Source organism: Ursus americanus, chromosome 19, assembly GCF_024610735.1.
Source record: "Ursus americanus isolate L20-20 chromosome 19, mUrsAme1.1.p, whole genome shotgun sequence".
NCBI lineage: Eukaryota > Metazoa > Chordata > Mammalia > Carnivora > Ursidae > Ursus > Ursus americanus.
In genome coordinates this window covers 7906338-7930913 of record NC_142145.1, presented here as the reverse complement: position 1 = coordinate 7930913, position 24576 = coordinate 7906338, and the positions used below count along the sequence as shown (strand labels likewise).

General features: G+C 39.9%; 1 protein-coding gene across 2 annotated transcripts in view; it reads left to right on the top strand.

Moving 5' to 3' along the window:
- DOK6 (docking protein 6) overlaps positions 1-24576 on the top strand; it is a 359455-nt gene that overhangs the window by 249041 nt on the left and 85838 nt on the right. For both annotated transcript variants that reach the window (XR_015727578.1, XM_045790250.2), the window contains exon 6: positions 19636-19774. Coding sequence is in view for 1 of the 2 variants with exons in the window: in XM_045790250.2 (XP_045646206.1) it covers positions 19636-19774 (139 nt within the window). In the remaining variant the exon portion in view is untranslated. The remainder of the gene's footprint in view (positions 1-19635; positions 19775-24576) is intronic.

Below are 24576 nucleotides of genomic sequence, written 5' to 3'. Positions count from 1 at the left end.
AAACTTTATTTAAACTTCAAAAACTTAAACTTCAAAAAATAAAATAACAGACAAAAGGCAGCTTTAGCTTTGTTCTTCCCGAGAATCAGATATAACGACCCAGAGCAGGAACCGCCCCTAAGAAGTTAAAACACCCTTTACCCCCAATCAAGCCACAGGCAAGGAGGGAGCCTCGATTTGGGGACAGGCCTGGGGCGGGTGGGGTAGGAAGGAGAACACCACAGCAGGGTGAGTGGGGAAAGAGAGATAAAAGATAAATAAATCTTTTTTTTTTTTTTTAAAGAATATATACCTAAGGGGCGCCTGGGTGGCGGCACAGCGGTTAAGCGTCTGCCTTCGGCTCAGGGCGTGATCCTGGCGTTCCGGGATCGAGCCCCACATCAGGCTCCTCTGCTATGAGCCTGCTTCTTCCTCTCCCACTCCCCCTGCTTGTGTTCCCTCTCTCGCTGGCTGTCTCTCTCTGTCAAATAAATAAATAAAATCTTAAAAAAAAAAAAAAAAAAAGAATATATACCTAAAGTCCTTGTCTGGAAGTTCCTCTCTTTAACAAGCATATGTATTTCTGGCACATAGTAGGCACACACACAAAATTTGCTTAATTATTTGAAGAAAGTTTGTAGCCTAAGTCAAATATTTACTTGAAAAATGAGTTGGCTTACTTTCTCTCCAAATGGCAGGGGCTCGATGAAGTACTCACCAAAGATTCCAAGGTAGATCTGGCCAAAACTTAAGATAGAAATAAGGTTTTCAATAAAAACAAGTTTATGACTATATAAATTACAGGACTAGGACAATGACGCTTTGGTTATCTAAGACAAAACAGCTAGTGTAAGTCACTTTCTCCAATCACACTGTACTGTTGCATGCAGGGCACGTGCACGTGTATTCTCAAACTGCAATAAGCATTTTCATCTCTCTGTCTTGACACTAGTCATCCATCAAAAAATGCTAATTATATTAGTTCTTTCCTAAGCTGGCTCCCTTGGAAAGAATTTTTAAAATGCAGTGGAAGCATTATTATGAATTTACTTAAAGAATGAATTTCATACATTTATTGATGAGAACAAAAAATAGAAAAAAAATCCACCAAAGAATTATTTTTTCTTGTGTGTGAAAAGACAACTTAAAAATATGTCTTAAAAATAAAGTAAACAACGCTGTCTTTTTAAATAGAATGAAGTGAAAGGATCAATGGAAGTTTATACTCGGTAGTAAGAACTATGTGTATCCTGGATAAAACCTGTTTGATCTGTCTTTAAGCAAAAAAAAGCTTAATTTATGAGAGAATTTTTAGACTGGAGAGGGTCAGCTCAAGGGTGTGTATGATTTTGGAATATTATGGTAACATGGGGGAAATTGAAAGCTTCCTGAAGAAAGATAAGGTGTTATTTCAAACCTCTTTTAAATGGAGATCTTAATTCAATTCCACCTCATAAAATGAGATCATGTTTGGGTCTGTGTGTCACTTGGGGTCACTGTTGAAGAGCATCGAGATTCTTAACAGTTCTTCAGGGAAGAAAATTACGCTTTACACCATTCATACTTACACCTTTGAACTGTGGGTCCATATTTGTAAAAGAAGGTATTTTCCAAGTGAGTTATTATTCTTATCTTCACATGCATGCCTTCAAACAGCCTAGCAACACCTCATTGACGTAGAGGACAGCAGTACTGAGTGTTGGCCTGATGTCTCAGCCTAGACGTATTTTCCTTCTTATCTAAAGCTAGGAGGACATTAATGATCCACTATGATGTCTTTTCCCCAAAATGCCCATCTGCTAGTACTTCCATCAGAGACTTGACATGGACTGGACCAGCCCAATATTTTGATTGTACCCAACATCCAGTCGAAAAAGCACAGCCCTTGAATTCTTCTGCCTAGTCATTATCACAATTTTCTGGAGAATCCTTCAGGCCTGCACACTATAAGCTCATTCTCCTGTGGTATTCAGGGCTCAGGATAGAAGATATCTGGGTGACATTTGTTGTCATATTCTGTTTGACTTAGCCAAGAGCTATAACCCTCCTGCCGCAAACACGAGATCATATGGCACTAGCTTTCATCTAGATAGACTCCATGACCTAACTCGAGAAGTCTTCTAAGCCAAAGCCTTGGTGTGTTTAAATTTTGTGCTATCTTTCTCTTCAGGTTATAGTTCACAAAACATTTTTCTTCTGCTATCTAGTTCCCACTCTTCGGGTTCTTATTATACAATATATATTTTTTAATTTCTAATTTTAAGTAATATGCAATATCCAAGATCGTCTGTTGACACACCTGGGCAATGTACCGTGATGCTGTGGATAGAGGCTGAGCTTTGGAGTAGGTAATCATGCATGCCAAGTACTGTATTTATTATTATTATCATATTATGATTAGTGTCACCATCCTTATTAATGTTCATCACAGCAGCCTTCTTAGATGTACTGCCATTATTTTCCCCATTATATAAATGAGAAAATGGAGAGTCTGAGAGATTAAATAACTTGCTATGAATTAAGTTTCAGCCCTGCAATACAGAAATGACCCACTCAAAGAATTTGGGGAGAATTCAGTGTAGGAATTCCTTTAAGAGGTGTGGGTGTGATTATGGAACAAACATAGGGTGGTGGGCATCCCAAGACTAGCAACGGAGAGCAGCTTTTATCTACTCAGTGCCTAAGGGAACAAGGAAACCAGAACCCAGAGAGAACTTGGATCCTTGGAGGATGGAAGCTTGCCAAAAGCACAGTGCTGAGACCGGAAGGAAGGGGTGAGGGAAAATACCTCCTGCTCACTCCCACTCTCTTCTGGGAGCGCCCCCTTTGGCCAAACCAGAAGGGAAGCAAGGCTGGGCCTGTAGAAGTCAGCTTCCCAGGGCACAAGGCCAGACGTACACAACAGAAAAAGGACAGAATCGGTATCAGTACAAATAGAAAGCAATCAATACCTTCAAGGTCACGCAAGTCATTATGAGCACGTCCAGAAAAGAAATTCCTGCCTAAATCCAGAACTCTTCTTTTCAGCTAGAAAATTCAAGTGGTGAATGATTAGACTATTTTCTTTGGCATGTGTTTGCATTAATGGCAAAATATTTCATGTCTCTAAAATTAAATTCGATCATATTCATGTTGATTTAAAGTATTAATAACAAATATGCAACAAAAATGTCTAAAATGACAGCACAGGATCCTGACAGAATATATATCATTGCTCTATTTACTAGTAAAACTGGCTCAAGTGAACCCTGCAAGAACGTAGAAACTCTAAAGAAATAAGAAATTCCCGCTAGAAAAAGTTGTTTTCTTACTCTTTGCACCAAGGTAAATTGCCATGTTTTAAATAGAACCCCAGAGAAGAATACATAAAGTCACCCAAATCAAAAATCAGAAACTAAGCCTGTCCATTTATTCCAGCCCTGATCAACTAGCTATAAACATTTTTTTGCATTTTCTGCTAAATATGCAGCAAGCTGACAATAGGTATAGTAATGGGCTATTTTGCCTGCCATTCTAACTACACCATCTCCATGCTCTGCTGCGCTAAATATAATGAAACTTGTAGAGGGGAAGATAGCACAGCCCCTGAGAACAAAAATGAATTTCAAAAAAGGCAACATTACCAGAGCTATACAATCAAAACCTTCCACCGCAGGAGAAACAGGGTGAAAAATGACCTTTACATGAGCTGGTGAAATAGCAAAGTGGTTTTCGTTCCCGTCTCCAACACAGTCTGTGTTGGTGGAAGCAGAAGGCAGATTTCCCCCGTGGAAGGCTGCCACTTTACCAGGGGAAGCAGTTTTTCACAGGCAAATTCTCTTACGGGGACAATTGCTGGTTTGACAGAGCACACACTAGGGTGTGATTGGCTTGTCAGAGGCCTTGTGGGTCACAGTTTGAGACCAGGAAACACCACCTCCAAACACAGAAAATGCAGCACCATCCGGGGATGGAGCAGAGGTCAAGGGTATTCAGAAGCACAGCAGGAGGACATTTGCTAAGGAGGATGTTTTAGTGTTAGTCTCCAGATACTGTATGCTTTTGTGAAACCATCTCTCATAATCACACTCATAATATCTTTCATTTCAAAGTGCTTGACAGTTTCCAAAATGCTTTCACATTTTGATCCTCCTAGCAATCCCATAAAGTGCATAAGGCGAATAGTTTTATAGGTGAGCAGCTGAGACTCGGGGTCAAGTGACTTTTCCAAAGCATCAGAGCTGAGCTGAGGCCCTCGGGCTCCTCATCCATGTGTTTCCCAGGATGGCGCCTGCCTCCCAACACATCGCCTTAGCCTGGCACATTCTCCTTCCCGCTGTTAGGGGCCCCCCAGTGCCACTCAATCTTCTAACCCTGTTCTCAAAACCTTTACCACTTCCTTTGACATAAATTGAAAAGAAACAGGAGATTTGCTCTTCAATTCTCTTGTTTTCTACCTTGCTTATGCCTTCTCCCCTTCAGTTTGTAGGAAAACCTAATTAAAGTAGCTAGAGAAATAACTGTTGGGAACTGAAATGAGTAATCAATCCCTAGGTAGAAAAAAAATGGTATGAATTATATAAACATAAGATAACTTTATAGCTCCAGCATTTAGAATTGTAGATAACAGAGCAATACAAAACATTATATAATTGAGATTCTGTAAACATCCTTATACGCAATAAGAAAAAAATGAAATCATACAGATACAACTTAACAACAAATGATCTTTTTGTTCATCGAGAAGATAGCATTTAAAATGAGCACTTCATGGAGCTTTAACAACTAGCAAAGCTGAAAGGAATATTTTTCACTAAGATTGCTTTGATCCATGATAGGTACTTACAGTATGCAGCCAAGGGCTTTGACCATTAAGAAAAATAAAATAAAATGCATACTGCTTGAATCCCCATTAGGTCTCAAGGGTAAACGAGTAAATTTCTCTCAACTACTTTCCTTATGGCATTTTTATTCCAGTCTTCACAACAGTTGGTGCCAGGCTGAGACTGGCAGAAAAGATTGCCAGAAAGCCCCACCTCCTTGGGGCTTCCACAGCATGTCATCCTGAGCTGAGCAGGCGGCCGGAGAGAATGCTGGGCAGCCCGCTCTTCTGTCGTCTCCCTCTCTCTGCCTGGCCACTCATGCAGGGAAGCTGGGGAGCTCTGAGGGGGGCCAGTTCTTAAATTAGCTGCATCAGGTGCCTTGACCAGCTCTTGCCATAGCTGTAAGGAATGTTAAGTTGGCATGTCTTTAAGTTAGGATTTTCTTATCACCTTTTCTCCTCCTGACACACCAGGAAACTAGGATCTCCAGGCAGCCCTCTGGCTAGCGACATCCACGTGGTCCTGACTTTCCCTTCCACAGACTTGAAATTGCCCCCTGCAGGAAATCAAAAACTCTATTTCTAGAAATACCTCTCAGTTACATAAGTAATTAATTTCATTCCTACCACCAGCCTGCCTCAACTCTCTTGAAGGGGCTTAATTAATGATTGGAGATATTTCTGGAAATATGAGAGGAATGGATTTGGGCCCAGGTGTGGAGATGTGGTGAACCGGAGGCGGTGGAGAGAGCAGGAACTACGTGCAGAAGCACCAGAATCTCCCTTGCGTAGCTTGCCCACATCACCACCTGTCACCGCGCAGCCTGTCCGCCGCCGGGCCAAGTGCTTGCACACCGTGAATGATAGAGAAATGTGGAGGGAGTGAACAAGCGCATGAGGATTTGATCCTGGGAGAGAGGTCTGCGCGGTCCTTAGTTCTCGCCTACATTGCATGGAGCGGAAACTGTCCGGCTTGCTCTAAGATCTCTAGTTTCAAACTTAGGCGTGCACAAGTCACAGCCTAAACTGTTTATTTAAAATACAGAATCAGTCCCAATCAGTCCCAGAATCAGTTCCATCTGAAGCCTTATGGAATCCATCACATGAAGTAAATCCTACCTCACATTAGACAAAATAGAGCAGAGAGCTGAAAATTCAGGAAGAGGCCACGGACCCTCCCCAAGACCCTGCTCACCTTCTCCTGAGTCTCCACCACTGAGCCACTAACACTGAGGCACAGCCCTGTCTCCTCCTAGCTTAAGTCACTGATGGGCAAATTTGAGTCTCGCCCCTGTGCAGCTTTAGTTATCAGGGAAATGTGGTCAGTCCGCTCAGCCCGGACTGTGGGCAGAATAAGCAAGGAGAGGTCCATCTAGAATATTCTTTGCAAATGGGACTCTGAAAATAACTTTTACATTGTAAAGTTGACTGTTTTCCCTGCTTGTTTTGATCTTCACTCTCTCCTTCTGGCTCCTGAGACCTTTTCTGTCCTTAGGCTACAGCCAGCTCATTCACTGAAGGATGAGAACAAGAGCTTGTTTGAATAATCATTTTCTCGACTCAGTCCTTGTCGATTTTTATCACCATCTGACTCACTGACCTTTCCCATGCATCTTGTGTGTGTGTGTGTGTATTTGCTGCTTCTCTCCTCTCTCTCTCTCACCCCATACTCTCTCTCCACTTTCTTACCAGCAGTAATGCCACCTGAAAGGTTGTGTTTGGCTCACTCACACTCTCTTAACTCAGGTGTGGAGGGTCACGTGTGCCTTCCCTAGTGACCCCTTCTTCAGCTGGCCTCTCCTGACATTGAGGCCATTTGGAGGTTGTTCTGGCACAAATCAACCTCTAGGCTCAACATCTAAGAATACATTTTTTGGTTTTGGCTCTTCCTGTGGTTTTCTATCAATGGCAAAAGCCTCTTCAGTAATAACACCAATCAAAATAAAATGCATTCATTTTACTCCATACCCTCAAATGATTGTGAAAGCTAGGAATGATATGGTGGAGGAACTGGAAAGTGTGTTGGCAGAAACTTGGAAAGATTTTTCCCCACATATGTTTGGAAAGCCTGTAGATCTGACCCGAGGACTAGGTAATGTGAGATCACAGGAGATGAAAACCTTTGCCAATTAGTTTCACAGGCAAGGGAGTGAGGATGTTGCTATTTGAATTTGCAACTATTTCCCAACTAAGGCTGGCTCTAGAATTTAATACAACTCAGTTGAACGAAGATAATGGAGATTCTTTATTTTCTATTTAATATTTTTCATAAGCCCCCTCCCAATGAGAAGGAGGTCATTTTAACTTGCCATTTTCAATTGTCCTTTTGGGGTGTGTCATCTTGGTAATATACTGGTTTCCTCCGCCTTCTTCTGTTTTATGTAGTATGCTCTTTGATCAGACAGCCGACTTACATGGCTTTAGGTAGTAAAGGAAGCTCAGATCAAGCACCATCTGGTCTGGTCTGCCCCACACTGGAATCTGCTTAATCTATCCATTTTGGCCTTTTGGGGGAATATACTGGCTATTGTCACTGGATTCACTGATCAAAGCATTTTCCTTAATCTTAGAAGGTTCATATCCTCTTCTTCAACCCCAGTCCTCTGCACAGAGCTTTCTAGATGCTTTGCCTCTAGCTGAGGCCTTACACTGAGTCACAAGTATAGGGCCATTGGCCCAATCTAGATGCCAGTTTATTAATTCCTGTCTTCTCCAGAATTTCCACTCCAGATAGGAGACATCAGGGTATGTAAGCCTCACCCAGTGCTTTCTCTTTTTGTTTTCTCTTTCCCACCATCACCCAGGTCTGGAAGGAACAGAGTCCTCTCTTAAGTCATGTCTCAGTTTCTCTCTAGCCAAGATATATAATAAAACTCAGACTTAGTCATCTAGACCTGGCTTTTGAAAATTTATAAAAACCTGCTAGAGAGACTCAAATCTAACTCTAAATTTCGGAAGCAGAATAATGACTTCATATTTCTTTTGCTGTAATAATAGTACTCAAAGCAAATAAAAACCCTTGGCAGATTAGGGAGAAAGTGCCTTTGAGTAACAAGGTGCCCTTGCGTGACAAGTCATGCTGAGTCTAGGGCTGTGTTGGGGGAATAGAAAGTGGCACCTCGTGGGTGTGGTGGGCAGTAGTTTTCTTCTCTTTTCACCACACACTGACTCAGAAAGCAAAAGTCTGTTTAGATCTCAGCAGAAAGAACTGGAAGAGCTACGTCCGTAGTGAAGCAAAAATGAAAACAGAAATACATTCCTCTTGTAAAGTCTAGTTTTCTCCATTCTTTGCTCTCCCCAGCACCCACATGATTTTTGTCACATCAGGGACATGGATCCCACTCACCACTTGCAAATGCCCAGAGACAGGATGTGGGATTTCCACTGGCACAGGGGAGCGCTGGCAGGGTTCGAAGACAGAGATGTGACGGCTGGATTAATCAAGCAGGGGAGTCTCGCCATCTGCACTGAGCAAGCTGGAGACCCAGGAGAGCTGGTGGTGTAAATTCTAGTCCAAGTGTGGGAGACGACTAATGTCCCAGCTCAAAAATAGTTAAGCAGAAAGAATGAATTCTCCCTTATGCCCTTTTCTTCTGTTCAGGCTTCCAGTGGATTGGATGAGGCCCACCCACGGTGGGGAGGACAGTCTGCTTCACTTAGTCTACAGATCCAAACGTTAATCTCATCTATAAACCTCCCCCCCCCAACAAGAACATTGTTTAACTCAAAGTCTAGGCACCCTGTGGCCTAGTCAAGTTGGCATGTAAAAGAATCCAACACGCCCGCCATGAAGAGTGGGCTCTTGGCTCTATAAGGGTGATTTCAGGATGTGAGGCAGACAGTTTGAGTGAGAATTTCCGATGGCAGTCAAGTGACTATTGAAGCTCAATAAATGATAAATTGCACTTGGTCTGAGGTGGATGTAAATGAACCTTGATATGACCTGCAGGTTTGTAATGGGGCCATGCCCTTTCTCCATGAACACCTGGGCAGTAGCAGGATGACTCCATACACCTCCCTTCTCTTAACCTTTGCATGGAAGTTACTAAGGAAAAGGAAAAGTACCCAAGTCGGGACTGAAGAAACACAACATAGTAAATCATGTTTTACTGGTATTAACCACCTCTTGAAACACAGCTATTACTAAATGGAGTTTAAAGCAAACTATCCCCTCAAATGGAACTAAGTCACAGCTTAGTTAGAAACTAATATATTTGAAATAAGACCTTATTTATCATGTAGCCAAACCTTCTGGCTTTAAAAACAGCAATACTGAAAACCTGAATTGGGTAAGAATAGGATAAGTAATTTTTTTTTCAGGTATGCAACTTCCATTTCTTTACCTCTTTTTTGGAACGTTCAGTATTAGTATGTCTTCTGTCATTTGCTTTGTTCCATGACTTGATGTATGTAGGAATCTAGAAACTATTTGAAGTAGATGGGAGATGAAGGTGGATCGGGAGTGGGGGAGGGTAGGGATGGAAAACCTGCTCAAACAGTAGAAGGAATTATATTCTCAGAAGTCAGCTCCCCTAAAAAATCCTGAATCATTTCTGCTTTGTCTCTAGATTTTTAAGATTTTTGAGCCAATGTGATTTTCCTTTCTTTCATGTCTTATATTAAAAACCAAGTTAGGAAGAAGGTATGTAAAATTAAAAGTGCTGAGATGTTAGAAGTGCCGTAATACTGATTTATACCGGATTCATCAGGGGAAACACAGAGATGGTTGGTCAGCCCTTACCTAGAATACATCGGTTCTTGACGAGTACCAAATTCTTACACCTAAGGAGGTCAAAGATACCAAGGGATAACATAAAAGGCTTGACACTTGTATGTATGATGGGGAAATATTGGTTCCAATTCTTAGCTTCTACTTTAAAGGTGACTCAAATGATCTGCTCACCATATTTTCAATTCAGATTTTTATTTATTTTTTATTTGAGTCTGGTCGACACACAGGATTACATTAGTTTCAGGTATACAACTTTTGATTCAAGATCTCTACACATTCTGCTCCTCTTGCCCCAAGTGGAGCCCCTCTGTAACTATAAAACACCATCACAATAGCACTGACTATATCCCCAACTGAGGTGTTTAAAGGATTAATTTAAAGTTTAAATGGAGTTTAAAAATTAAGGTTTAAAATCTATTAACCTGGATCTAGGTAGTTGCATTTGAAATTCTTCAATTTTTAAAACTTAAGTAAATTCATGTTTTCACCATGGCACTAAAGTTTCATTTCTGTTTCAAAACAAATGAAACAGCGTTAACTTGAAGATATGGTCACACCTTTTGTAATACCCATCAGTATTTGCCCTCAGTATGTCAGAATGATTGTGTCATTTTACTGGGTGGCTTGTTTTGGTAATGGCAATAAAAGACTAAATGTTTTACCGTGTCAGTGATCTGTCAACTAAAAACCTCTAGAGAAGGACGCCTGGGTGGCTCAGTGGGTTAAGCGTCTGCCTTCAGCTCAGGTCATGATCCCAGGGTCCTGGGATGGAGTCCCCTGTCAGGCTGTCCGCTCAGTGAGGAGCCTGCTTCTCCTTGCCCCTCTGTCGCTCCCCCTGCTTGTACTCTCTCTCTCTCTCTCAAATAAAATCTTAAAAAAAAAAACCCTCTGTAGAAAATTTTAACACAATAAAGATAACCAATTCATTAGCTTTTAATCTCCAAAATGTGTTATGTTCTGTATTTCATATAATCACCTACTCATTTGCTAAGTTTTTAAATGAAAAGGTAAATATATATGTGAGTAAATGCAACTCATGAGTTAATATTTACTATTTACTTCTTTTTTAATATGATTTTTTAAAAATATTTTCCAGAAGCTGATCAGTGCCTGATATGTGATTGGTTGATGTCCAAAAAAAGTCAATGAATGCATAAAAATAACGTAAAAAGAAAAGGAAAGATTGTAATCAAGTATAGTAAAATCAAGTATAGTCTTGCATTTCTTTTCTATTTTGGCTATAGCTTAAACACTTTCCTCCCCAGTCGCTTGTGACACTGAAATTATCTTTAATTTAAAAATTACCTTCATTAACTATGTCTGGTGCAAAAAGAGAATAAAAACATAATTTGTAAACCCTGATTACAGGCTCTTTTGCTCTGAGGGAATATAATGATCTCATTTTTAGGCTCCTCTCAAAATGGTGAGGAGAAGCATAACTCCTCTAATTCAGTGAGTAAATATTAGTAACTTACATGTTAAACTGTAAAAATTTCCCAACCATATCTTGGCAGTCAAATTCACTTTAAAAGGGAAGTATAATTTCTAAATGACAGAATTTAAGTTTTCGCTTGACTTGCTTTTGTTATTAGCTCTTTCCCAGACAAATCGGCTTGAGTCTACGTCGGTAGCTGTTTCATATGATCTACACCCAGCCTCCCCCAAATGGTTTTAAAATAGAACTAGTATATGTCAGCCAGGAACATAAGAGGGATCAGTTCTCTGTTCTCTTTGTGATGGTTTGGCCTATTCCATTCAGAAGAACTTAACACTAACACCAGGGGACTGTTCTTAGGGAGAAAAAAAAAAATCTCTCTTATATTTTATTTTGTTTTATTTTTCACTCTCAGGGACTACAAAATCAATACTTGTCAGGTAGCCATCATACTGATAATTTTCAAATCTTTCAGTCCACAAGCCTATGGAGTACATTAGGTGTTTTTTGTGATTGCCCTGGGGGTTAAGGATGTTAAACCCCTAATCCTCAAGGAGTATCCAATATTTTCCCAATAAAGCCACCAGAAGATATGTATACAGGGTGAATATAAAATTAGCTGTAAGCCTTTAAAAAAATTTTTTGCCCTAACCCCTCATAAACATCTAATGTAGCAATATAATAATGATATTGGTAGTAATTTGTGATCATATGTATTAGTAATTAAATAGCAACTAAAGTGTTATGACTTACTTCACATCTTCACCTGGTGGATTTCTCAGTTCTAAATTTTTGAGGCAGAAAGGAAGGTAAGTAGAAAAGCATCTTATAGGTATCTCTTTTTAAGAATTCACTAAAGCCAAAATTTGGGGGATACTCTATTGACTTTTGCATTAAGTTGAAAAACTGAAGGAGAAAATTCAAAAGTAAGAAAAAGTAAATAAAATAGAATAACATTAAAACTTTGAAAATACTCAAAAAGATGGCAATATTTTAACTAATGTGATTGTGATTTGGCCATCACAAGTGGAAGACTTAATCTTCAGACAGATTTGTACACTCGAGATCACTTAGATCAACTCTTTCATTTAAAAAAAAAAAAAAACACTTAGTTTTATAAAGGATCAAAAAGGTATTTCACAAAGCTAATTTCCAGCAGATCCTGGACTAAAATCAGGATCTCCTTGCAGGATCAGGTTTCTCAGCTTGTTTGAGGGAAACATTGTATCCCTAAGGTCCCAATAGTGAAATCAACCAACAGTCACTATATGCATTAAATGTTTGGAGCCATACAATAATACAGTCAGGAGGCAGAGAGGCTGGCAAATGTTCTACTATACCTTTCCCCTTACAAAGGATTTGACATGAATTTGGGCGTGCAGGGAGGGTTTGACTGCAATTCACCTGTTGTATTGATTAATGGGCTGATTTACCTTAACATGCATTGTAAGGGCACAGCGTTGAGAAATACTCTCGGGAACTTAGTTTGACAGAAAAGGAACAGCAGTGGAGAGGGAGAGAGCACCTTCAAACTGTTCTATCCCAGGCCCTGTGCTGAGCTCTCTCTTTCTCTCCACTACAGAGCTTTTCATAATTAAAGAATTATGCATGCATTTCTGCTTCTCATCGTGAATGAACAAAATCTAGCTTAGTGATAATGAGCCTCCCTCTAAAATCACAGGTCTGAGTTCAGACCACAGCTCAGCCACTTACATTTCAATGACCTTGGGCAGATTCCTTCACCTACTTAGGACGGTATTTTCTGTAAGGGAAAGCAGTGAGGTCCTTGCAGGTGTTTGAGGCTCAGTGAGGTAATGCACGTGCTGTGTTCAACCCCAAGCCTGGCCGAAGTCCTTGACCCTGAGCGCTGGCTGCTGTTCTCACCACTGCTACAATTGGTGCTGTTATTTCCCTTCATTACAAACCAGAACTCTGCAAACCCGGTTGTCTTGAAAATCAGATCAGATGTCTGTGCTAAACTGGAGAGAGAGAGAGTGTGTGTGTGGGGGTGGGTGGGTGTCAATTGGAAGGGAGGCCCCAAATGATCAGCACAGTATTTTATAAGTGTAACAGTAAAGTGTATTTGCTAAGTGACAGAGACCAAGCTAGGCACATTATATACACTATATCTTCACAAAAACCCTGTGCGAGTACCCTTGTTTTAGAATTCAACATTGATTTAATTTTAATTAATTAAAATTCAATTAATAAATTAATAGCACTTCTTTTTTTAATTTGACCATTTACATAAAGAAGTATTAGTGAGGGGTGCCTGGGCAGCTCAATCAGTTAAGCATCCCACTCCTGGTTTTGGCTCAGGTCATGATCTCAGGGTCCTGGGATTGCCCTGCTTAGCATGGAGTCAGCTTGACTCAGTCTCTCTCTGCCCCTCTCCCCAGCACACATTCTCTCACTCTCGCTCTCTCTCTCAATAATAAATAAATAAGTCTTAAAAAAAAAAACACAGTTTCTTTCTTGTGCATTCATCCAGAGTTTCATGTACATGCAAGCAAAGACATACTTTTTTTACGAAAACGTTAGTTCACTATACATATTACTGTCACCCTTTTCTCATTTAGCACTGTGTTTTAGGTATCTATTTTGACAGTATTAGTGATAATAGTACTATTATTTAATGAATAATAATAATAACATACACTGTTTCGGATTTACATATATTAATTCATTTAATGTTCAAACAACCCTCTGAAAAAAGTACTGACACAATATACCTACTTTATAGATGACAAGTCATCAGGTGTTGTGAGTTCCAAATATTTTTCCTAGTTTTTATTTGCCTGCTAATATGTATGATATCTTTTGTCTTTTTTAAAAAAGTTTTTTACAGGCAGATTCATTCATTTTTTCTTTTGTCACCTTTTGACTTGGATCACAGCTTGAAACTCCTTCCTCCTTTGAGTTTATATAGGAATTCTTCCGTATTTTCTTCTACTACTTTTTTTTTCACTTGCTTTCTCTGCAGTTTTTATCACTGGAGGTAGAGATGTGGATGCAATATTTTTTCTAATGACCAGTGTCCAACACAGTTTATTGGAGAGTGCAGCTTCCCTTACAGCCTGGAGCTGACACTTTCTTCACATATTTACCTCTCATATGAATTGGGTCTATTTCTGGACTTGCTATCCAATTGCTTTTGTCTGTTTGTCCATTTTGCTTGCACTCTCTTACCCCAGATCCAAGTCTGACTCACAAGAGCTCATAGAGAGAAACTTCAGCCTTTTCGTAGCTGCTAAAAAGAAAGTAAATGCCTGCATTGTTAAATGACAATAAAGATTAAACTGTTAATGGAATAAAAGTGTTAATTGGTTTTAACGGCTCTGCAGAAAGGCTGTGCTTTGAAGAATTTCATTACTTTCTATAATTAAACATTAAATTTTAAATACTGAATAGATAACACCACGGGGTTTTCAGGAAAGTGCTCCACTCTTCTGCATTGCTGAGAGTTTAAAATTTTTGTGTGCACGCCCAATGTTCATAGCAGCATTGTCCACTATAGCTAAATCGTGGAAGGAGCCGAGATGCCCTTCAACAGATGACTGGATTAAGAAGCTGTGGTCCATATATACAATGGAATATTACTCAGCTATCAGAAAGAACGGGTTCTCAACATTTGCTGCAACATGGACAGCACTGGAGGAGATAGCAATGCTAAGTGAAATAAGTCACGCAGAGAAAGACAATTATCATATGATTTCTCTCATCTATGGAACATAAGAACTAGGAAGATCGGTAGGGGGAGAAAGGGATAAAGAAAGGGGGGGGTAATCAGAAGGGGGAATGAAGCATGAAAGACTATGGACTATGAGAAACAAACTGAGGGCTTCAGAGGGGAGGGGGGTGGGGGAATGGGATAGACCAGTGATGGGTAGTAAGGAGGGCACGTATTGCATGGTGCACTGGGTGTTATACGCAACTAATGAATCATCGAGCCTTACATCGGAAACCGGGGATGTACTGTATGGTGACTAACATAAGATAATAAAAAATCATTAAAAAAAATAAAAAATAAAATGTTATACACAACTAATGAATCATCAAACTTTACATCAGAAACCAGGGATGTACTGTATGGTGACTAACATAATATAATAAAAAACATTAAAAAAATTTTTGTGTTCACATAAGGTAAATATTTGGCTGTGAAATATGTCTACAGTATTGCAAAACTTACACTGAAAATGAAGTCATACAGCCGTGAACGTGGACAACATTGCCAGAGGTGGACAGATTCATCTGTAGTAAAATTGTATCTAAAGACTCACAGATACGTATTTTAAAGTATCTGTGTTCACTTTTTAAAAGTAAAGTGTTCCCATAACTTTTGATTTGGTGAATTTCTTTTGTTTGTCATTTGGAAAAAAGACTGGAACTTAACCATACAGAGTTAAGTTTGAGATTTAAAGGCAGGAAAAGGAGGGCAGTCATTAATAGCTTACATGGTATGTAGGGCATATTCTCAAGTGAAGTTGCCTCCAGGGGACCCTCTTTTAGAGCGGTTTCTCCTCTTTGAGGGGAACTGGGAGAACACTGCATAGTGCAGCACCTCATTTGGAGTTCTGTTTCCTTTGAACAAAGACATTCATTCAAGTGAACTCTGGTTAGTCCTTATGAGAACACAGCAGAGACTAGATTGGGAGTACTGTTATTTTGAAAGACTGTGGAAGTGAGTGGGGAGATGGGATAGAGAAGGAGAGGATAAATGGAATTTGAAAAACAGCCGTTGAGGGGCTCCTGGTGGCTCAGTCAGTGAAGTGTCCGGCTGGGGCTCAGGTTATGAGCCCATGGTCTTGGGATCCAGCCCCGCATCAGGCTCCCTGCTCAGTGGGCAGTCTGCCTCTCCCCCAGCTCATGCTCTCTCTCGCTCTCTCTCTCAAACAAATAAAATCTAGAAAGAAAGAAAGAAAGAAAGAAAGAAAGAAAGAAAGAAAGAAAGAAAGAAAGAAAGAGAAAAGAAAAAGAGCCATTGAGGGAAAATACTAGGATTTTCTTAGACTCTTACTCTATCGAACCCTATTGACAACCTAACAAATGCTGGCTGCCTTGTGTGGAGGGGTCCCCAACACCCCCTCAGGCTCAGTGTTTCTCTAGAAAGACACAGGACTCAGAAAAGGTGAAGCTGCTCATAGTTATGGTTACTACAGTGGAAGTGCAGGTGAGGAAGGCCAGCAGGGACAGGCTCAGGCTTCCAGGACCCTCCAGGGCAGTCACCCGGGATGTGCTTGTTTCCCCCACGATGATGTGTGAAAGACACGGGAAGCCTTGTTAACCGGGCAGCTACAGCAAGCCTTAGCATCAGGGTTTTACTACGGATCAGTTACATAGGCAGGCAGAGTCCACGGGATCAATGTGAGCCACTCAGCCTCCAGCCTCCACCAGAGCCAAACAGGCATAAAGTTAGGATAAACTCATCCGGTCAAATTGGTACAGCATGGCTCAAGGCCTCAGACACACAAAATTCACTCTTATCAGGCTGAATATTCCAAAGGCTCATAGGTTATAGTCCAGAAACTGGCCAAGGGACACCCCCCCCCCAAACACAGGCCTTTCTTTGGACTGTGCAGGGTTTGGGCAGTCATGGCCTACTGAGTTCATCCCTTCCTGACCATTGTCACTTGGTTTCATTAAAAGACAAAAGGAAACAATCTTGTAACAAGTCTTTTTGCCCCCATTTTATAGATAAGGGACTGAATTGGTAAAATAATGTGTTCAGGTCAGCCCCCCATGCTTCACCCTGCTAGCACTCACTGCGGTTAAGTGTGTCCTTCTCACAACAATGCCTATCTTCCCCACTCCTTGCAGAGCCTCAGAGGCAATGAGTCCTGTATGTTTCCACCCTTTTCATCCTCGGGTTCAGAACATTGCCTGCCTGCCTTACAGTGAGCTAAGGGATTAATGAGCATGACCGGCCACGTGATGGTTGAAATCTGTGCCCTTTGACTATGGATCCTGTACTGTTATAACGTCCCCTAGGTCACAATGTCGAAAACAAGCAACAAAAACAAAAACCACCCTGGAAATGAGTGTGTCCGTCCTACTTAGCATTTTTATGAGGCTCTACTTTGTTCCTTAAAGCTGAAGGGATCTTAGAGATTATATTCTTTAACATTGAATTTTTGATAAGAAAAAGTATTAATTTGTGAAAATACCTTGTTAAGTAGAAAGAGAGCTAACAGTTGTAATTGTCTATAAATGTCAATCAAATTCAGTTTGGAGCCAAGACAAGCATACAGTGTCCGCATTCTCACCTTATCTCCAAATAAATGCAATTGAGGAACGCGCATGTTAGTGGCTAGGAGGTTAGGATACTCAAGGTAGCACCTCTCTCTCAGCTCTTCCCCACTTAAGGAAAGGATTCTTTTAGGTTTTTTGTCCTTGTTGTCATGGTGTTTCCTTTCTGACCTTTGGTGACCTATGTCACCATCTAAAGCTGAGCAAACACAGTTTCTGATCGGTCCTCATTTGGGTCCCGAGTGTCATCTCTCGCTCCTGTTTAATGAAATGGTGACGTGTAGAAAGAACTCTGTGGGCCAGTGCTTCTCAAACTATAATGTGCAGAGGAGTCACCTGGGATCTAGAAAATGCAGGCTCCGATCCAGTAATCTGGACAGGCTCCCAGTGAGGCCGGTGTGGACCACACGTGGAGTAGCAAGTCCGAATGACGGCATCTCTCCCCCCATCTGCTCTAGTACTGGCTTGCTCCCACAAAACTATTCGGACATATAAGAAGGAGTAAATCTATCTGTTTCCTACATGCCCCAAGAGGACATGTTTTAAACAATAAGCAGGGAAACCTAAGCTGTTTATTCCAACACTGCAGACAAAAGTCAGTAAGTCTGAACTGATTTCACTTTAGAAGTGTGACCAGCTTGGCTGTAGCGACCCGCATTGAAGAAAGACCACCTTTGACCAAAAATGACTTCACTTTTTAAAGCTAGCACGTTTTCATTTCTTGTTTGCTGGTCAAAGGCTGGAGTTGATAGGAGTCTGTGTTTCAGAGGCTGGAGGAAACCTTCCGAGAGCTTTCAGATCCTCTCTGGGCGGCTGAGTCCCAGGAAGTTAGCCCTCTGCCTTTCTATGACTGAGAAATGACAGTCGGTGTCTTCATTATCTCATTTCCGAGGGCTCATAAGCAGTGCTTTCCAGATGACAATGAACAGAACTCACGTCGGAACAGGCTGGCTCACCACGTGTCCATCCTCGCCCACTCGGGCTGTAGGACTTCGTTACTCCTCTGAATCAACAAAGAAAGCTCATTTGTTTCACTTTGTGAAAATGCTTCATTTTCCCCCCAGACTTTCCATTTCACGCTGTGTGAATTTTATTAAGATCTTTTTCACAGAAGCTAAGTGCTGGCTATTATAGGCCCCTACGGGATGGCATTCGCAGCCTCTGTAATGTCTGAAGACCCTTGAGACATTTCTTTTCTACCGAAAACCCCTTGGAAAGTCATAGAGAAGAATCCAAAATCCTTTTGGTGCTGGAAGACATAGCTTGGCCTCAGGAACATCTTGTGCAAGTCTTTTGATGTTATAATCTGAAAACCAACGACACAGCCATCCAGCTAATAGCCAGTATCTGAGTAGTTCACATCATATTGATAGAGAGTGACTCTTTCTGAGGGCCTCCAATTATTTTTATAAGGCTGGCTTAAAGTATTAATTAGAAATATTTTTTGTGTTAGAATAAGTCTTTGTTAATAAAATTTACCTATAATCCTTTTGCCTTCACAAGGTGACATAATCTTCCAAGAAGATTATGTTTTAAAAAGGTAATTATAATTAAATAATCAAAAAAATTTTTATTCTGATTTTTTTCCTCTCAAACGTACACAGTAAGAACTTTTAGTGTTATTATATGCTCTCGGAAATGACATAGTAATTACTGTGTAATAGTCCATTAGATAAAAATACTAAAATTAAGTCACTCGTTTCTCTACAGTGGATATTTAGATTGGTCTTTCAACTATCATAAGGATCTTATAAGATGAGTACTATTTTTCCTATATTAGAGATGTGAAAAGGAGGTATAGGCAAGGTATTTAACTTGCCCAAGGTCACACTACTGGTAAGTGCCAAACCAAAATTCAACCAAATATCCTCACATTCAAATAGGGTCTTTATGCCAGGTCATTTCTTAGGATGCACAAGATTTGCTTAAGGATCACTCGGTTTAAGATTCAGCCTATGTATGCAAATCCATAAACTAAAAAATGTGTAGTCTTCTTGGTTCCTACTAGAGTGAGTATAAAATTGCAGATTTTTCTCAAGTTCTTTACATTTCAAAAGCTCTCAAATCATAAGAAACAGGGTTATGATAACACAGATGTGAAAATCCTTAAAGAAAACAACCATTTGCTTGTATAATAAGACATGTGAGTGCTGCACTGCCGTGACTGAACCCACTTGTATCTGTTTCTCTGTAGGGTTGTGAACGCTTCATCTTTAAAATTCCAAATAGTCATGGGTTTTTACCCTTCGTTCTGTCTCATGTACCATTTAAAGATATGCTTGTTGGTTGGTTGGCTTGGTCAAGGCTGAATCCGCTTCCCTAATTCCCATGGAAGTCAAGGAGGAGGGTGACACAGGGCACGGATATCTTTTACATGGAGAACTGTTACGCACTTGAACACGTGAAGACCCATCTCTTTCCCTATCTCTATTCTCACAGAATGTGTGACACAGGAGAAGGACTATTCACTTTTCAAACAAGGGAAGGAGAAATGATCTATCAGAAGGTCCATTCTGCGACACTGGCCATAGCTGAGCAACATGAGAGATTAATGCTAGAAATGGAGCAGAAGGCCCGGGTAAGGCTCCTTCCTTGGTAACTTGGAAATGAATGTCACTGAGATCTGATGCGCATCATGTATATGTGGGCCCATTTACATCAGCACCCTGGTGTCCACCCCCTACCCCTAGCCCCAAGAGCTCGCCCCAGTTACCGAATCCCATGCTTCTAATGCCCTATTCAGCATATGCCCAAAGAAGTTCTTTGTGGCCACAGGTAGGGAGCTGTGTGCTCCATGTATCTCCCCATGACCTATTGGCACAGTTACCCAAAGAGGGGTGGGGTGCATAGAGAATGAAATACGAAACATTGCTCTCTGCTTATCACCGCATACAGTTGGATCATCAGAGATTCAACTGTGGGCCCAAAATAATCAGGAAAATTAAGTTACTACCAGAAAGGATTCTGCTTTCTCTTTGTCTTTGTATTTGTCCTAGATTCTCTGAAACTTCTCTTTCTGTATGTGTTTCAGAGTCAATCATAAAATATTTACAGAAGGAGCTTATACTGTTTACCAACAGAATGATTTGTTTGTCATCCTGTCCTGGAACTATACTACAGCTTTGAGGTCAAGCTAAGACATAATTTGGTAAAGAACCTGAAATAGTAACTTTTTCAAGTAGCTGAGAAAAAATTATTTGCTTTACCACTAATTTCTGTGAAAAGTAAATAGTGGAATGATTATTGGCCATAATCTCAAGAGGTGACTATTCTTCAAGATTTATAGAGATGCACTGGATTTCATTAATGAGGGGACAGGTAGAGTTTTGGGAAATAGGTGGGTCACTCACCGGAATGACACTCATAATTCTGTTTCAGCTTAAAGACGACAGAGTTTTATATGTAATATTATATTTGTTTTGATTTTTTTAATTCTCCATTACATAATATTTTGGCACATACAAACTTATCTTTTAAGTATAAGAAAAGAAAAAGTAATTTAACAAGTGATCTTATGTTATTCTTAATGCATTTCTAATTTTGTCAATACTACACACACATTTTTATCTATCTAGGAAGTGCTTTAAAGAGCTTACCTAATACCTAAGCATGACAAGTGAAAACCAGGCTTTCTACGGGACATTTGGCTTTTCATAGGGATGAATGAGTGGCTTGAATATTAGTAGGATTATTAATATGACTGTGTGATTAATTGAAGAAGCATTACTAAGACATTGGTATAATTTAGTCTTCCAGAAAGATTTGGGTTAAATGTAAACCACTGTAACAATTATCTAATTAATATGACATTTATCCAGGGGCTTAATGAGCAAATATAACTACCAAATTTCAAATTATTTCAGAGTCTACTGATGTTTGCAACCAAAATTAACAGTTGTGATATCACTTGCTGTTAGTTAACAGTTAACAATTAACGACGCTTAACAACAGTTGTAGCTTTACTTATAGCTGTTCTGAACAGGCAAAATGCTCATGAGTATGGTCATTTAATTGTATTGTCGTGAAAGAGATGCCAAGAGCTCTTTGACAACCATATTGTCTGCTGTAAAGGAGAGCATTTGGTACGTGTCCTGGGTTCACAACTCAAATCCACCACTTCCTGGCTGTATCATCTCGGCTATCTTGGGTTATTAACTTCTAAATGTTTCAGTTTCCTTTAGATATAATAGTCCTTCTTCTTTGGTTGTTATGAGGTATTTTTGCATTAGAATCTGTAAAGTACTGAGAACAGGCCTGGCACATGGCAAGTACCACGAAAAGGTTCATTATTACGATTGTGATCCATCTGTAGGAGTGATTTTGAATAATTATAAGACTTGTAATGTTTGCAAAGACTCTAAATTGTTATTCCCAACTGTCGCTAAATAATATCTTTCAATTCCTTTCAAGTATGTCTAACAGTCTTGTGCCAAAAAATTTGCAAAACAAAATTTAATTCACATTTGCTATTGATGCTGTCGTGTGTGATAAACATGATAATGTCCTGTGCGTCTGAGAAGCATGTCCCCGGAGCGGAGCCAAGCAATTGCTATTAGGGGTTAGAGACCAGCTGTCCACTGACAAGATCTCGGGCAGGCTACAGCTGTGGCGGGGGGGGGGGGGGGGGGGCGGGTTGCGCCATGGACCTGGGCTCTCAGAGATGGAAAAGTGGGGCAGGTGTTTAAATAGCAGGCTCACCAAAGAAACCAAATGTTTCTAAGAATCACAAAATCAGACTCCATCAGTTTGGTGCATACACGCAAATAGAGCATTTGGTTTAATTTCAAACTCAATTGCCACAGCTATGCTTTTCTCTGAAGGTTAAGACTAATAAGAATATTTCATATCTAGTGCATTCTTCAGAGTAAGCCAAGCTGATATTTTTCAGAGAGCATGCTACCACAACTTGACAACTGCCCAAATTCCTCAAATTCTGGGACCATAAGTAAACATCTCCAGGTCTCCCAGACATAATTTTTACTTTTTCTTTGAAGAGGCTGCCTCTACATGCACAAATCTCTTTGAAAAAAGAAGTTCCAACAATAATGAAATGGTAGTTAAACACCTTCTAAGTCTTCATTTGCTTATTTAAATAAAATGAAAGCTTGTGCTATAAACCAGGCAGAAGTATAACTTGGGAGTTGGAAAGATACCCCCAAACCTCAGATATAAAACTGATGCATCTTATTTATTATGTATCTCCTACAAAATAAGATGACAGTGCTCATTGGCTTTCCAGTTTTAAAAATGGGCCATGTGAGATTGTTACTGAGCACATAGAAAATGTTTACATATTTTTATTACATTTACATTTATTACATTACGAGATCAAATTAGGAACGAGCTACATAAGCAGTAAAAGCCCCCCAATTGTTATTCAGGCTACTGATACATTTAGTTCATCCTTTTAAAGAGAGGTGATTTAACAGTGTTACTGTCTTAAACAAATTTGAATGAAAAATAAAATCTCAACAATCATTTCTTAACTGTAACAGAGAATTCAGTATGATCTTTTGACACGACATGTGTGGTTAAAACCTGGGTTTGCCCTTGTTTATTACCCTCCTTCCTGGGTTGGGGAGGGACACAAGAATAAACATACTTTGATATATCTCCATGATCTAAGTTAGGCAATGTTTCTGTTCTTGTTTGAGAATCTCATATCTAGAAAAAATCCCCAACATTGTGAATAAAATGGTATATTTGCACTATAGAATACTGGATAATAGGAATCATTAAATTGGTAAGGCTATTAAAAATATTTTTATTTCCTTCACTGAGAAAGATAACAAAAGAATTAATTACTACTAACCGACCCAAGAAGTTTTTAAGTAGAGCTTAGCTGTGGATTAACCATTCACAGGTTTGTAAACGGCTTACTCTGCTCAGTAAGCTGCCTGGTAATATACGGAAGAGCAAGAAAGGTCTTTCACGTGATCCAGAAGTTTGTGGGATCAAGTAATTTATACAGCTTGAGTAAAGATGATCTCACTCCTTTTACTCCTTGAAATGTCAAACATTTTCCATGCCTTCATCAGTTTGGTAAGATGATGCCATCTCAAGATTTTGGTCAGTGTTACTGAAAACACCCCCTGGGCTCAATGGACCCTGACAGATTTCTTAAATCACCAGCTTATTGGAAGGTCCTTAACTAAACCTCCACAAAAAATGAGTTCCGCACTACAAGACGACATGCTTCCCCTTTCGCATTCAGATGTAAGCTTCAGCTTCTCACTCTTCTGTCCAAGTGGGAATCAGAAAATGGTCATAAAAGGGGCTAACAATCCTCTGTTTTTTCTTTACCTGTTAACACCAAAGCATCTTATTTCAGAGGATGGTTTTGGTTTTGGGAGGTGCATGAGAATTTGAAGCCACAGTAGTAAATTTTGAACTAGAACTCTTTCTGAGAGATTCACTAAGATTCAAGTCGTTGAGGAAATTATTAAAGCTAGATGTGTAAGCAAATGGCACCTCTAGAATTTGTTTCCATTTTACGGAGATCATTCTTGTTCTTAGAACCATCAGAGTTCTTGAATGCTATTACTAAAAACATTTATAGGTCCTCCACCACCCGGGTGCAGCATTATCAAGGAAATTTTTCTTGTCTTTGTGATAGAAGCTGTTTATCAGGAACCATATCACAAATGTGCCCTTGTGATTCTGGCTGGTGAGGCTGAAATCATCGGAGATGACAAGGCCTCAAATGCCCTGAAATAATTTAATTTTCATGGATCTGTTACACACATAACACACACACACACACACACACACACACACACACACGATATGAAAAGAAGTCCTTTTTTTAAATTTGGTTTTTGTGTTCGTAAGCTTTCCATATGTTATAAAATGCCAATAGATAAAGAGCAACTGAGAAGACATGAATAAATTTTTTAAATGAATTTTCCTGATATCTTATCAGAAATAAATAAATAAAAGGAAGGGTATTGTCATTAGTAACTTCGAACCTTGTAATGTTGCAAGTAATTTAAAAGCCTATTTGCAGAAGGACAGCCTCCCATAATAAGAATTACAGTGTATCCTTTTAAAAACAGGGTTTGGAATGCTCCTATTTCCAGTAATTTCTGCCACCTGGTCACCAGAAGAACTCCGTGTAGTTTAAGGACAAATAGCATCAGTGTTATTAAAATACCAGCAAGATAGCAAGATTGCTTTAACGCCCCAAACACCACCAGCAGGGCTGGCTGCATGCACTGTTGTCCAAAGCTATCAATCCTGTGGTTGTCCTAAGCTCTGGTGGATAGAAAAAAAAGAATAATAGAGTCTCATGTAAAACTTCTTGCTTAGAAAACAAAGAGTGTTTTCTTTCTCTATTGTTTGTCATTTTACATGCTCTTGTTACTAGAAATATACAGAATA